This window comes from Puma concolor, chromosome A2 (genome assembly GCF_028749965.1).
Source record: "Puma concolor isolate L17-30 chromosome A2, mPumCon1.1.hap2, whole genome shotgun sequence".
NCBI classification, from domain to species: domain Eukaryota; kingdom Metazoa; phylum Chordata; class Mammalia; order Carnivora; family Felidae; genus Puma; species Puma concolor.
In genome coordinates, this window is record NC_141668.1 from 126100327 (window position 1) to 126117046 (window position 16720).

Here is a 16720-nt window from a genome sequence, read left to right on the forward strand (position 1 = left end):
GCTCCAACGTGGTGACTTACTTGTTCCTTCTCTGCCTCTCCGTGTGGATCATTTTCTTTAACAACAGCTTAAACTCACATCCTATGGGAAGTCAATTTTGCTAGACCCTGCCTGACTCCAAGAGTTTCTTCCTTGTGTGTTCCCTAAGCACTGCTGTGTACTTTTGTTTGGGTTCTGTTGTGTTAACGTGTACTTCACTGGTGGTTTCCAAATTATTATAAGTGTGTATATATTGTCTTAATAGCTGAATTTTATAAAACCTTAGGAAGCAAGTCATAATCGCCATCTTCTCTCCTCTTTCAACTGAACTAGACTTTTATAATTTTTATAATCATAAAATTAAAATGAAAACCCCTATATAAAACAGTCTAGGTAAACCACAATCCTCAACCAGGAATGAAGATTTCCTATCACTTCTTTCTTTTACTGGTTTTCCAGAAATTTGGGGAAGAGATTCAGGTTTATACCTTCCTTTCCATCCCCACCACCATTCACCCTCTGTGTTTTCACCCTTAAACCTTCCCCTGTTCTGATTTCTCCAGGGAGTACAAGCCTTTGGGGGTATGAAGAGAAGTTCTCCCAGTATAAATTGGGACCCACTGCCCTAGACAGAGACAGAAGGGAGCACATACACATCTCCAACCAAATTTACTTACATATTACTTTGCATCAGATGGGCTCAGTGGAAGTTACAATTCAATCAAAAGGTTCAGTCACAAAGGATGAGTAAAAGGCACAGTCAACCAAAATAAAGCCAAAATAATAATATCAAAATAACCAAGCAAAGGGAACATCCTATTACTAGAAAGATGTTTTAATACCCAACATTGTTAGCAATGTGCCATGAGTTGGATTGGGGGTTGATAAACTTTTTTCTATAAAGGGCTAGAAAGTAAATATTTCAGGTTTTGTTGGGCCAGGAAGTCTCTGTTGCAAGTACTCAATCCTGCCCTAGTAGTTCAAAAGCAGCTGAGACAATGTGTAAATGAATGAGTATGGCTGTGCCCAATAGAACTTAATTTGTGGAGACCGAAATTTGAATTTCATCTAATTTTCATGTGTCACAAAATTTTTCTTTTGATTTATTTTCTACCATTTAAAAATGGAAAACCACTCTCAGCTTGCAGGCTGTGCAAACACAGGTGGCAGGCTGGATTGTGGCCTGTGGGCTGTAGTTTGTCGAGCCTTAGATAAAAGCATTTCAGGCAGAGAGAGCAGCATGTTTGAAGGCTTTGTCACAGGAGTAAGGTCATTTGAAGAGGTGACAGGAGGCCCACATAGCTCAAGAAGCAAATGTGAAGGCAAGTAAGTGAGACAGCAGATACAACAGTGAGGTAGGAGCCTGACCACTGTGGAGGTCTTCTTGGTCATGTGATGGGTTATCTGTACTGAGATCAATGGGAAGCCACTGATGCAGTGTCACACCTGGCTCTACATTAGAATCACCATGGAAATGTAAAAACAAATTCATACCCCTGGCTATCATCTAAGAATTCCTTAGAAATAATCTCTGGGTATGAAGAGTGGGATTCTCATTTTTAAATGTACCTCTGTTGGTTCCGTGGCAGTCAGCTTAGCCCTGGTCTGCAGACCTGAATTTGGAAACAATCTCTGGATCTCTGCTTTAGGGATGGAGAAACACTGCCCTATGAAGGTCAAGTGATTTCCCAGATGGGTGCACAGTAAATCACAACACGTGCTATGTGAGTACACACACTGAACTCAATTGATCAAAGACAGGAAACAATTTAATAGCAAGTGTGGAGACCCATGCCAAAATCATTCCCTAACTCCATATGCTCCTCAGTGAGGCGCAAACTCTTTGGCTTGCCAGGCAATACCTTTCTTTTTTTTTTTTTTTTTTTTTTAATATTTTATTTATTTTTGAGACAGGGAGAGACAGAGCATGAACAGGGGAGGGTCAGAGAGAGGGAGACACAGAATCTGAAACAGGCTCCAGGCTCTGAGCTGGCAGCACAGAGCCCAACGCGGGGCTCGAACTCACGGACCGTGAGATCATGACCTGAGCCAAAGTCGGCCGCTTAACCGACTGAGCCACCCAGGCGCCCCCAGGCAATACCTTTCAAAGCCTGAATCACAGAAATCTTCCAGCCTTATCTCCCTCTGTTCAAATATTCATCCCTAGTTTCCATTTGAATATGTTTCATTCTGGCTGTTCCTTCCATTAAAATAGCCCATCACCACCTTCTCCACCATACTCTACCAAGAATCAGATGAGTTTGGATGGTTGGTTCATTCATTTCATAAAAAACCTTGAGTATTTACAGTACCCTAGGCACAGTATCAGGAACTGGGGGTATCCAGTGTGCTCAAACACAAACGGCACTTTTCCTCATGGCCCTTTCAGCCTGTTTGGAAAATGAACATCATTGAAATAATCATACTCATAAATATAAAATTTATAACTTTAAAAGAAAAAAGAAATGAAGGACAGAAGGAAAGAATAAAAGTCCATAGTCCCAACTCCCAGGGAAACCACTGTTAACATTTTGATAAATTTCCTTCCAGGCTTTTTCCTATTTATGTATATGAAAATACCCATATGTATATGTATGTTGATGACTATAGAATTTTATTTTATATATTGTTAAAAAAATAAAATTTGTAACTGTAATAAGATTGGAAGTCTCTATCCTTTAAACCACTATAGAAATTTCAGCCATTTTCTTATGACCCCCGTAGAACCCCTAAATTACATTATGCTCATAATCTCAAATACATCTTGTACCAAGGAAGTATGTGATGAATGTTTATTGGATTGAATTTATTGGAGATGTGATATAGGAAGTTGCATCTTGTGGAAGATGTGAGTGATGGTTGGTTCCAAACAAACCAGTTAGGGGGTTTGTTTAATGGTTGCAAAGTCCATACAAGAGATAATAAGGATAGAAACAAGGACAGGGAAGGGAGATTGACTAAAAAAAGAGGAATACTATGAGAGACACCTGTAAAAAAATTTTTTTATCAAGTGTTGCCTTTATATTGGGGACCTTATTTCAGATATTTCTACTTAAAAATCTGGTTTTCTTGTAATCATGTCTTGAGGCATAACCAATACCATGACCATATAAATAGAACAGGTCAGTAGTAGTCCCTGCCTGAGTATGGCCATCAGTTAACCCCTGACCATAACACAACATGGCATATTATACTGAGGGAGAAAAGGGTAGTGACTGACGAGAAGTTCATGGAGTCTCCTGCAACACTAGGCCTGCGTATCATTACAAACGTTTAAAAACAAATCTCTCTAAATTCTTCTGCGACTGCACTTCAGGGGAGCTTAAAGTCATAACTATTTTGCCCATGGCTCTAGGAGAGACAAACTGAGGCAATAGGGGAAAGTTCTAGGTCTGAATTTGGAGAGCAGAATAAGCTCTGTTTCTATAACTGCACATGCAAAATTAAAATGATATAGTATTACCAATAAGCAAGGCAACAGATTCTATCTAGAGCAATGATGCTCATGTTGCTTTGATGTTGTTTTGCCTCCAAGGCAGGATTTCCATTATTATGGAGATGAACTGCCTCTAATTATTGCAATAACATAATTGTTCCCCAGGGCAGAATTCCTAATAACCGAGCTGTATAGCTCTGTAGCAACTGTAAGAGATATCCTGAGCACAGGTTTCTCATTAAAAGCACATATATAGACACTGTGTTTCCAGAAGAGAAACAGAATGCCTAAAGCAATAAACTTTCCTTTCCATGCTAGGATTCGATCGGCCTTCTGGGCAAATACCTGCCATCACATTTGCTCTGCCTCCCAGACTGCCACAATCTTCAGACCAGGGTTTCACACTTTAATACCACATGGACTTTTGTAGCCCAGTGCTGGGATTTGCCTCCATGTATTACATGAATTTTAACTCTTCCAAAGCCCTTTGGGAAAAGAGGCATATTAGGACCATGATCTAATTTAACCTCGGAGGCAGACTTCATTGTCTCTAGGCAAGAAACATGAATATGAATTTTATTCCTATTTGGGGTGAATATTCTCATAGACTGCTAGACTTGATCAGATTAGACTGTGGGGATCAGGCAAACCTAAATATATATTACAGTATGTGAAGAAATGCCTAAAAATATGGATGTTTATATACTATTACTGTGTCTTTAAGAGTGGTCCACCATGGCCTCAAAGTGTTCTGCCCAAGGTGATATCAAGGTTCCTAACCCCAAGGGTCACCTTTGAGCTGTTATTTAGTTGGATCTCTTGAAAGCACTAAACACTTGCTCCTTCTTGAATCTTTCTGTTCTCTTGGTTTTTGTTTGTTACATTCCCCAATTTGTTTTTCTACCCCTTTAGGCGTGTTCTCCTAATCCTTCCATCAGGCTCTGCTTCCACCATTCTGTGTATGGGGCTCTTCCTCAGGGTTTCTTCCTTTAATTCACAGATGGTTTTATTTGACAAAACTCTCTCTGGATGAATTGACCTACTCCATGGCTTCCTATCTACTGATGATACCTAAGTCTCAGTAGTTTCCTAAACTCAGACCTATGTTTCAACTTTCTTGTTGGACATATTTACTGAGCACTTAATCTATACTTGGCATTGTCCTAGATGCTACTGTTACAGAATGGAACAAAACACACTCAAAGGGCCCAATGTAATCACAAGGAAGAAGGAGGAGGCAGAAGAGATCAGAGTGATGTGATGTGAGAACTCTGACTCATCTTTGTTGGCTTTGAGGATGGAGGGGGTGGGGAGCTGAGCCAAGAAATGAAGGTGTTCTCTAGAAAGCTGGAAACATATTTTTAACTAGAGAATCCAGATTTTATATTAGTGAGACCCATTTCAGATTTTTGATATCCAGGACTGTAAGATGTTATATTGTTTAAGCCAGACACACACACACACACACACACACACACACACATGCATGCACCACACACCTGCATACATTGTTGGTTCCTGTGTAATTTACATTCTGATTGGGTGGAGGGTGGGGAAGACAGTGAATATACAGTATGTGAGATGGTGATGAGAACTATGGAGAGTATAAAGCAGATAAACAGGATGGGGACTTTACAATTCGAAACAGGTTAGTGGGAAAAATCTTTGCCAAATAGGCGATACTTGAATGGGAATTCCTATGTGAATGTGATACCTCTACTTGTAGGCACCTCCGATTCAACATTTTAATGTTACTCTTTTTACCTTCCCCTCTCAGACTTCCTCTTTATAGACTAACCATTGTGGCATTGGCACTACCAGGCACCAGCTGCTCAAGGTAGAATCCTGGGAGTCTTTCCCTACTCCTCCTTCTTTATAAAATCTTTCTACCTAATACATCATTAAGTCTTTTCAGATTTTACCCTTTAAAAGCCCATCTGTCATCCTTCCTTTACTCTCAAAAGACTGAATTGTCATCCTTTTCATTTCCATCCTAGACTACTGTCTACAACTGGTCTCTCTGCCTCTCCAATCTTGCTCGTCTCTGATTCCTTCTCTATGTTGCAGGTGAAGCAATCCCTTCACAGTACTTGTATGACCATGTACTGCTTGCATAACATCCTTTCATTTTCTCCAGGGTCTTCTAGTTCAAGTCTAAACTCTGCAAACATAAAATGCAAGGCCTCCACAATCCATTGTTGGCCTACATTTTCCAATGTTCCTTCTTAGTACATCACGTTTATAACATATGCCTTAGGATTATGGAGAAACATATTGTTATTTTGCTACTGGGTTCCTGCAATAGTCTATGAGAATCTTGAGGGCTGGGTTTATGTCTCCTCTTTCTCTCTATCCCTAGCACCAAGCAGACGGCCTAGCATATGGCAAGTACCCAATGCATTCTTCATTCATTGAACAAAATTGGAGTTGGCTAGTTTGACAGAATAGCCATGCTGCTGTTCTGAAACCATGCCTGTGACATGCAGGCTGTAGGTTTCAGATTCTTTTCAGAAACATTCAGTGGCATATCTATATTGGTTATTATCAATTTGCTTGACAAAATCTATTAGCTTAGTGTCTAAAAAAGGAGGGAAATTCTCAAGCATGAGTAAGGCCACAAAGTCTTTATTTACACAATGTTAACTAGAGTAACATTTCACTCATTTCTTCAGCTTCAGTGAGAAGTAAAATATTTCCTCTAAGTGAATTTTCCAGTCAACTACACTTACCCCTTTAAGCACGAAGATAATTAAAAAAAAAAATAACCTTTGGGAGTGAGTGGTCTTTCTATGATGCATTATACACTTGCCTGCCTTACTAATCTAAGCTCACTGAAGAGAATTTTTCCTCTTTAGATACATCATATAATGGTAATTATCATACTTTCTACAGAGATAAGATAAAGCTATTTATCCCCTTTATTAATACTGCTTTTAATTATAGGTGACACACTTTCTATTAGAAAGACATTGAAGAAGACAATCAGGGAAGTGAGAGAATGCAAAAATAATGCCATATAAAGAATATCAGGGGCATTTAGGCTTGGAAAAGAATTGAAAGAGGGTATCACAGTAGTCTGCTAGTATATAAAGGGAAGGACTGGGGTGGAGAAAATGAGATTTATCATATAACTTCAAAAGCAAAACAAAACACAATGAGTGAAAGTTATAAGGATACAGGTTATGAAGAAAAAAAAATTCTAACAATTAGTTAGGTCTCCATCATTAGATATATCAGGGAAGGATAAGGGTCCAGCCATTTGAGGGAACCCTATTCCTGGAATGAAAGCTGGGCCCTGTAACTACAGTAGGAATTTGGCATTGTTGTCTGCCCAGCGTTCATTTACTGTTGTTCTGGAAGCAGGACCTTGCCTTTCTTTCTTTGGGGAAACCCTTTTCAGCCCATGTGGTTTGAAGTGGAGCTTCCCTATGCACCCTCTTAGGATAAGTGCATGCCTCATGTTTTCCTACACAGTGTATTACATGATCCTTGAATGTATTGGTTCAGGGGAGAACAATGACCAAGGCAGGTGTATTCAATTATGTGAAAATCTATTCTGGAATTGTTAGGAGAACCTAAGAAAAGAAGGCAAGCATGAGGCTGCAGACAGCCATCCTACCACCAGGAGAGGAGAGCCCGCTGGAAGATAGAGTGAACACAGATGAGTCACACATGATACCACTGTGTGAGCACCTGAGGCTGGTCACAGCTTCGGTTACAGTCCATCCCTGGCCTTCTCAGGTGTACAAGTCAATGTGCTGAAGTTAGTGTTGAGGTGGATTTCTGTAACTTACACCAAAAGAGTCCATTCTGGTTGAAAGGTTTTATGGCTCCTTATAATTCTAGGATCCTAGGTTTTTATGAATGATTCTGCTACTTTTGTATTTTGATGTTTTTGTTTCTAATAGATCAACTTCAATCTCATCTGCTTCAAGTGCCTTCTGTCTAGAAACTAGAAGTAAACAAAATGATGAACATTATTCTTTTAGAAGGCTTAATTGGTCAATTAATCCAAATAATTTTGCTACTTTGACGGTGACTTGAGGCCTTTCCTGAAGGCTAAAGGACTTGCACTAACAGTTCACCCTTGTTTTAAATATCTGATATTGCCTACATTCTGATAGCTGGAAACATGTACAAGAGAAAAAGACATGTTTTAGGCACACAATTACAAAGCTAACTCTTTCATTTGGATGCTTCATATAGAGGAGGCCAGTGTGAATATGGTTTAAATTTCCAAAGCCATGAAAAACCAAAATAAGTACGTACAAACGTATTTTTAAATAGTTTACATGTCAACATTAAACCAGTATGTCTGAATCTATACCCAGTGAGATAACTACAATATCACTATATGATTAAATAAGTTAAAAACTTAAAATTTTAAACTATTGTTTCATATACTTTTAGTGTGAACTTGTTTGTAGGTGGCTGCTTAGCTCAAAAAAGAAATTAAATATCACGTACTAAATAGTGTTTGACTAAGTAAAAACATAGACTCAAGGGGTAGCATTACTAAAAAGGGTGCTTGATCATTAAGTTTTGTTTCACCAAAACACTGTTTATACCAGTATTTTGTACTTAAGATATTAATAACTTTTTACTCAAAGGTTAAAGGTTTGCCCTTTGATTCTTTTTAAAAAAATTTTTTAAATGTTTTTATTTATTTTTGAGACAGAGAGAGAGAGAGCATGAGCAGGGGAGGGGCAGAGAGAGAGGGAGACACAGAATCCGAAGCAGGCTCCAGGCTCTGAGCTGTCAGCACAGAGCCCAACGCGGGCTCGAACTCACGGACTATACTGTGAGATCATGATCTGAGCCAAAGTCGGACGCTTAACCGACTGAGCCACCCAGGTGCCCCTGCCCTTTGATTCTTAAGATTCTAGATCTCAAAAGAGAATTAGGGCTAATAAGTCACTAGGCACAAAGAAGTTTGCCTTCTGTGTTGGTCTAACAATGTCAACTCTTTCCTAACATAAGAATTCTTGAATTTTTCACTCATGAATTGTTTTGCTCCCTTATCTATTTAATTCTTTCTCCTTTATCAGAAAAAAGGAGAAAAATGGCAAAATTTCATCTCTGCCAGTGAGAACATATTAAGATCTTTCCTATTTTTCACCTTTTTCAGTAATTATAAGATGTACAGCTGAGTTTATATCTTTCTCAGAAGTTAAAAATCCAGTGACTCATGAAGTAAACTTGGACTATGGATGTATGGCCCATTTGGTACTAGCATTAAAATTTTTAAAAATTAGTTGCTGACATTTAAAAATATAAAAAGAGTTCAAATAAAAGTCCAGACTTCTAGTTCTCTTGAAGAATGAGAAGATAGGGAGGCACCTGGCCTGCATCTCCAATTGGCAGCAATAATGCTAGAATTGAGCGGCAGGCACCTCCCTTGGATAGGGCACACCATCATTCCCCTTTACATTACACCTGGCCAGCTCTGGGATTCATTTACATTACCAAAATCAGCCTCTCTGCTTAAGAAAATCTGAGTGAGGTAGAAGGAAGGAACAGAGCTGTGAGAACACAGCACCCATGGGGAGAAGGAAGGGCTAATACTGATAGCTTGGGTCATGCCTGGTGACTCTGGAGGTGGAGGGGATAAACAACAAGACTGGATAATGATGGGGAGTTTCCTCAGTTTAAATACATCATCTTTAGTGCCATAAAAATGTTGAAGCAATATGCAAGTCCTATTAATCAAATCGGTAGTAGAAAGAACTGGAGAAAGACAAGCTTTGTGGTAACTCAAGTGGTAGAAACAATCAATTAAATTTACTTATCAAATAGAGTTCTTGACACTGATACACCATTTCCCCAAAAGTAACTGAATCAGTATGCAACAATGGTTAAGCTACAGCAATGCTAAGCTGACATTAATACTGTTCAAAATAATAGGTTTTTTTCTTTTATCTTCTAGAGACATACGAAGATTGTATTTCCTTGCTGGAGTGAACTTCTTTTTTTTTTTGAAATTTCTTTTTATTTATGTTTTTATGTTTTTATTTTTTTGTTTTTATGATCATTTATTATTTTTTTAATATGAAATTTATTGTCAAATTGGTTTCCATACAACACCCAGTGCTCATCCCAACAGGTGCCCTCTTCAATGCCCATCACCCTCTTTCCCCTCCCTACCACCCCCCATCAACCTTCAGTTTATTCTCAGTGTTTAAGAGTCTGTTATGATTTGCCTCCTTCCCTCCCTGTAACTTTTTCCCCCTCCCCCTCCCCCATGGTCTTGTGTTAAGTTTCTCAGGATCCACATAAGAGTGAAAACATATGGTATCTGTCTTTCTCTGCATGACTTACTTCACTTAACATAACACTCTCCAGTTCCATCCATGTTGCTCAAAAGGGCATATTTCATTCTTTCTCATTGCCAAATAGTATTCCATTGCATATATAAACCATAACTTCTCCTGAAGGGCAGTATGATTTGTTTTGGCCAACAGAACATGAGTGAAAATGAATTGTTTCATTTCTGGGCAAAAGCTTTAAGATCCTATGCATGTTTGGCCCCCCTCTTTGTCTTCTGCAATACTAACGTTCAGGAGGGTGCTACTCCATAAGCCCTGGTTTTAGAGGACAGCACAGCTACCTGCAGACCTCTGATGAGCATGCAATGTGAATGAGAAGTTGACTTGTTGTTTTAAGCCACTGAAAGATGTGTGTTACAGTAATGTTACTCTAACTTCATTCATTCATGGATTTTGACATGTCTGTCCATTATCTGTATTATTTTAAGGTACTTGTTCTTTAAATCATTGTTAAATTAAAACTTACAAAAGTACCCTTAGGGGCAACTTGGGTAACTCTGTCAGTTAAGCATCTGACTTCAGCTCAGGTCATGATAGGAGTTTGTGAGTCCAGGCCCCGCATCAGGCTCTTTGTTGACTGCTCAGAGCCTGGAGGTTGCTTTGGATTCTATGTCTCCCTCTCTCTCTCTAGCCCTCCCCCGCTCACACTCTGACTCTCTCTCTTTCTCAAAAATAAATAAACATTAAAAAAGTACCCTTAGTGTAGGCAATACATATGGTACATGCTAGTTATACTTCAATTATGTTATAATAAACAAAGTAAATGTATAACTATTAAAGGTAATCTACAGACCTAATTCTGAGAAACAACGTGGTGAAACAGAAAATAAACCTGAAGACTAAAAAATAAGAAACTGTGTTTTCAAGTTCCAAGTATGGCTCCAAATTTGAACACCATGCCAATATTCAGTAAACTATACTGCTTTGTTAATATAACAGGAATCAGGAAAGGATATATATTATGAATTTAATATGTGTGTGAATGCACCATCTATAAACCATATCAAGTTTGTTTACAAAAATCATTAATAAAGGCAACATCATCAGTGCGATTATCTAATTTGCATATGCAAATCTAAAGGTGTACAGGTGTAAAGGGTAGATACAGATACATTTTACAGGCTTCCACATTGCATCCTTGAGTACTTAACCTTTAGCATCCATTAAAATCATTATGTATACAGCTAGTAAATGCTGTGACACAGACTCATGCATAATTACAATTTTCCAACAGATTGATAGATTACAGAAAGGGGTGGGAGATATTTTACAGGGGTGACAGCCAAAAAAGGTCTTAGAGATACCTGCCATGTGGTGCAATCTGACCTAAAACCCCAAACAACCCATATATATTTACACTGTATAAATATCATGCATTCTAAATGTCATTCATGTACAAAAGGAAATACACAAGTAAAGAATTTATGTCAGAAAGAAAAAGAAACTGCCATTTCAAAAAGATGTCATTAAAGTAATCAAAACTAAGTTATGTGCAGAATGAGCTTTGGAATTAGCCGTATTTAGCCTTAAAAAATGGAGAAACAAATGGACATACTAGCCATTACCAAATATATGAAAGGTTGTCATAGCAAAAGTATTTAAGCAAAAAGAAGTAGGGTGGAGAAACGGGGGCTAATCAACAAATTTTAGGCTAAAATTAAGGAAGGTTTTTGTAGCTGCTCACCTTTGAGCAGCTCTGACAGTGTTCAACAGGGATCATGCAATCTCTGCAGGGAGGGTTTTTTAGAATCTTAATACCAAGGAAGATTATAATGACCAGCTAATTTACCACCCTCTTCCAAAGCTTCAGTTCTTTGATTAACATTTAGTTCATCAACAGTAGACAGTAAATTCCTCCCTCTAGAACTGTTAATAACAAATAAATTATTATAGGTTAATCAAATATTAAAAATATCTGAAGACAGTACCTTTCATTTTCTCTTAATATGTCTCTTCCTTTCTTCCAGGTGTAAACAGGTTTAGGAGAAGCTTTTGGCTTACATTCGATGACAACTTCCCCTCCCACTTTGACAAGGGTTACTCTTTTTAAGAGGGTTCTTGAAAAATCTGGACCCGCAGCTGGAAGAGAATAGAGAAAATAAAATATTAATTATTATGGAAGAAAAAAATCCCACTAGATCATGCTTTATGCTTTTTCTTTCTGCAATGCATTTGTTGTTGCCTTTGACATCAAAGGGAAGAAGTTAAATTTTTTTCTGAAGTAAAGGAAGTAGCATTGTACATTTTGATGGATTAATTAAAAACTGAGGTATAATTTATATATGGTAAAATGCATCAGTTTTAAGTGTACAGCTTGATGAATTTGACATACTGCACAATGAAGATCAAGATATAGAACATTCCATCATGCTGTTGACGAACTCTTAAAAAAATTATCCCATGTTCAAATGAATAAAAATTTTTAAATTCCAGCGAAGCATAAGGGAAAGACAAAACCAGAAAATCCATAAGGCATTTTTTTGATTATGTAGGTTAAAGCATTCCGTCTTGGATAACAGTTTCTGCCTCTGCTCTGTCCCTTAGCACTCTGTGAATGTCTCCATGAGAGAACATGCTGAAATGTCTATATCGCCACTCTCTGTGAACTTCCTTCTCCTTAAAAACAAGGGCTTTGTCTGGCTTTCTACTACTATTCCCTAACGCAATGCTTGGCTCATGCAGGAGAAACTGGGGCTTGCTCTTAGAAAACTCAATTCCATGCTTACTATGAGTGTTCTCAAATTCATTTTAGAACTCAGGTGGTTCTATGAAATAATATTGAAGAATTATTTCTTTCCTAAAACAACAGATACATATATCTATCCTCTCAGAAGCAATTTAAAAGATGACTTTCTGAAAAAAAATCTCCATTTTCTTCTGAGTTAACTGAATTAATGTTATCTAGGATCTGTTTGGAGTGGGGATTCATCTCATGGAAGCTTAACTTTACTATAGTTAATATCCATGATTCCCTGCAGTTTGACCTAATGGAATTTAAGATTTCAGATTGTGTTAAATGTGAAATGTAAATACTAAAGACAAATTAGTTAAAGAAGGACAGAGAGTGAGTGTGTATGTATGTGGGTGGGGCGAATGGGGGTCAATTTCTTTATCTTTCTTTTTTTTCTTTTCTTTTTGAAAGAAAGAGAGAGGCAGAGGGAGAGGGAGAGAGAGAATCCTAAGCAGGGCCCATACCCAGCGTGGAGTCCAAAGTGGGGCTGGATACCACGACTGTGAGATCACGACCTGAGCTGAAATCTAGAGTCAGATGCTTAACTGACCGAGCCACCCAGGCAGCCCTCAATTTCTTAATTGTACCCAAACCATGTACTAGTGATGTAAAAACAAACAAACAAACAAACAAACAAAACAAAACCTCAGTGAAACCAAGTTAAATTTTTATTAAGTGTTCTATTAAGTGTGTAAAGACTTTCTATAATTGTCTAGAAAGAAATAAAAGTGGGAAGGTTACTGTTTGGAAGGGGTGATGCAATATATGCATGGGGCTGGTTTTACTATGTGAAGGTGAAAGTAAATAATAGACGAATCTAGTAGGCAATTGATATCTCGATCTGTGTACCTTGGATTCATGAGGGGAGTCTATAATTTGAAGCATAATTCTATAATGACAAGTGTAATTAATAGTGTGCAAGTACAGATGTTTCTGCTGTAATGAGGTAAATGTATTCCTAGTATGATCTGCAAAGTCACATAATCAAAATTATAGTGTTATAAAAAAGATAGGGTCAGGACAGACCTACTCAATATTTATGTAACAAAAACATTAACTACCCCCCCCCCAAGCCACTTGAGTAAATGTATTAGCATGATTAAAAAAGACAAGTGAAATTCCTAACAAATAAATACTACAAAAACAAACAAACAAACAAACAAAACAGAATGTGTGTGTATGTGTGAAGATAGTTTGATGAAAGACTAAAGGAAGAGTTGAGGCTGCTAAGCTCAAGCTAACAAGTAAAACTGGAAAGATTTTGAAACAAGTAAAACCTGCAGAAAGGCTCGTGAGAACCATGCTATAAGCACTGCTGTGTTACAATACACGGCCACACTGAGCCAAGAGGAATAATGTGGGTCAGGGGAATCGAGGGTAACATAGTTTTGCCTTGGCTAACTATCTGTGTTGGTCTGAGTTAGTGGGCTCTGTGGTCAATGGCTACCACTTGTGAAATCCATGAACACAGCCAGCATTTATGTTATACTGGCACATTTCCCCATTTACCAATCCCATACGTGCCAATATGAACACAGAAAGGTTCTTGTAGCAGAACAGACTCATTCTCATCTTAGGTAAACACTGTGTTGACATATTAATGTAAAAAAAAAAATCAAATTTCTAGAAGTTTTTGAAAAAGGGTATTTTGTGAAATAGAGTTACAAATTTGTATCATATCAAAATCCCTTCTTAAAACTGTGTCTTTCTACACACACATTTTTATCACTTTAGGCAGACATTTTTCATCTGTTCAGGAGGAATTCTGCAATTGCATTTGAAATGAGTTTACATAAATCAAACTGTGCACAACACATGGGTGTATTTGTCAAAAAACTATATATTGCTTTTACGAGACTTAAAATACCATGGTATCAGCCACACAGAAGACAGAAAACATGCCTTCCAGTTTCAGAAACATTTTTCCTGTACTGTTTATGTGCCTATTATCTTCTGGATATCCTAGAGATTAAGAGTGGCTTTGAATACCTTTCACTAATAAAAATGGAATTATAAATTCAAATCTTTTCCCTTTGTTTACTCAATTTGCTTAATTTACTTCTATTATTGTACCTGCAAATCTATCAGTTGCCACATTAAGCTGCAGTGCTCTCTAGGACAAAACTATCAAACCTTCATCAGTTTTTGAATACTTGACTCATTAATGGTTTGCTTAACATTCTGCCATTTTGTGACCATCTGTTGGACCTAAGATGCCCTTAAGTGTAAGGGATGATGCTTTTTTTCCTGTCTGTACCCTGTATTTAAGTGAAAGAAGCCTGTTAAATTTGACATTCACAGAGAAATTAGGTTTTAAAAGTTACTGGTAAGGTCCCCAGTTGAGCACTATTAGAACCCAACCTTTGCTGGCACTTAAAAATTTAGTACACATTGAAGGTGAAACTTCAGTAGGTTCTTAATAGCTCAGAAAAGGTAAAATCAATTGTCAAATTACCCACTTGAGTCCGAGAGTAGCTCTGATACTGGGAAATCCTCATTTGCTAACTTTAATGTACTTAGAGGATAATATTTCTTACATCAACTACTAGAGGGCACTGCTCTCTCAGTGTTGGAACGAGTCATGTTGTAGGACCTCTTCCATTTGGGAAATGCAACTTTTTATTATTTATCAATGGTCTTTAATCTATTAACATTACATGATCTATGAGAAGCATCCGGCTGAAAGAAGCTCTCTGCAATTCTCAACTGTTTGGTTTTAGTGAATTAAAGGACTCTTGGTCACATGTCAAGGGTATTTAAAGTAGCCAACAGAACCCTTGAAAACAGAAGATTTGTGTCTTCATAACATTTTTCAAGAGAGAGAACAAGAATAACTCCTTAGCTAGATGTGCAGTGGGAGTCACATTTGGGAAACATATTGAGTGTGATGTTTTACTCTATTATTGAAGAGGAAATGGTAATTCTGCATGTCAGTTCTATTGCAGTTATTCTGCAGAAACGTCACTTGGAACATTGCCAATTGATGGAGACTATTCAGTATGGCCCTTTTAGAAGTTCAGAATTCTAGATTATGTTAACCTTTATCTATTATCTTTAACTATTACCTCATCATTCCATAAAAATAAACCTAGAGTGCATGCATTCATTGAAATGTTTTCACCACTGGGGAGATAATACTGGTATCAGATTTTAAACCCCTAAGCTTTTTCTGGCTTGCTGGGTAGATACCTAGAAGGCCCGTTATAGTGGGAATCTTCTTTTTTCTAGGGCCATTATTTCAGACCAGCGGATTCAAAATCAGCCCTAATCAGGGATGATATTCACAAGGAGACTCAACAAAACTCTGAAGTAAGAGTTTTTATTTATTTCTATTCTAATATCAGCATAATGTTTCCTTTCTAAATCCCTAATGCCAATGCCCTGCTTGTTTTGGTCTAATTCATTGAATACCCTGCTTACCCAGGTCTCCTCCTACCATGGTGGCTCTTAGGTTTATGGGCTCCTGTTACTTTGGGAAGGTTATTTTAAAACAAAATAATAATATTTTTTGATACAAAGTTGTTTTGAAGAATAAATGAAATAATACATGAATTGTACATAAAGTACTTAGCCCAATATTTTCCTAGAGTAACAACTTCATACCTACTCCTCCTCTCTGCTATCTGCACGAGTACCACCACCCTTATCAGGGGACTTTATGCTGAAATACAAGGAGGCTTTTTAGAGCCAAATAAATACATCGTGGTTTGAACAAAATTTTATTTTGAAATAATTATTGATGTACAAAGATAAAGAGGCCCTGTGTACTTCACTTAATTTCTCCCAGGGATTACATCTTATGTAAGCATGATAAAATATCAAAATAAGCGAAGTGATCATTGGTACAATGTGTGTCTTTAGTTCTATGTTATTATATCACAAATGCAGACTTGAAAAACTACTCTGAAATCAAGATATGGAAGCATTCCATCATCTCAAAGATTTCTCTTGTGCAACCCCTTTATGGCCACATTCAGCTCTCTCCTGCCTAATCCTGCCTTACTAATGCCTAGAAACCACTAATCTGTTCTCCGTCTCTACAGTTTTGTCATTTGGGGAGAATATTTTATATACAGAATCATATAGCATGTGACCTTTTGAGATTTTTTTTACTTAGCCTAATGCTCTTGAGATCCACCCAAGTTGTGTGTATCAACAGTTAATTCTTTTTTATTGCTGAGTAGTGGTATCTCATCCATCCTGATCTAGAGGAGAAATACTTCTTTAATGTTGGCATTTCAGGCACTA

The 16720-nt window shown here is 37.6% G+C and overlaps 1 protein-coding gene across 8 annotated transcripts in view; it reads right to left on the bottom strand.

The window, feature by feature from the left end:
* Window positions 1-16720, bottom strand: part of CNTN4 (contactin 4) — a 903676-nt gene that overhangs the window by 117882 nt on the left and 769074 nt on the right. For all 8 annotated transcript variants that reach the window (XM_086697570.1, XM_086697562.1, XM_086697563.1 and 5 more), the window contains one exon: window positions 11670-11820. In XM_086697570.1, the coding sequence (XP_086553696.1) occupies window positions 11670-11820 (151 nt within the window). The remainder of the gene's footprint in view (window positions 1-11669; window positions 11821-16720) is intronic.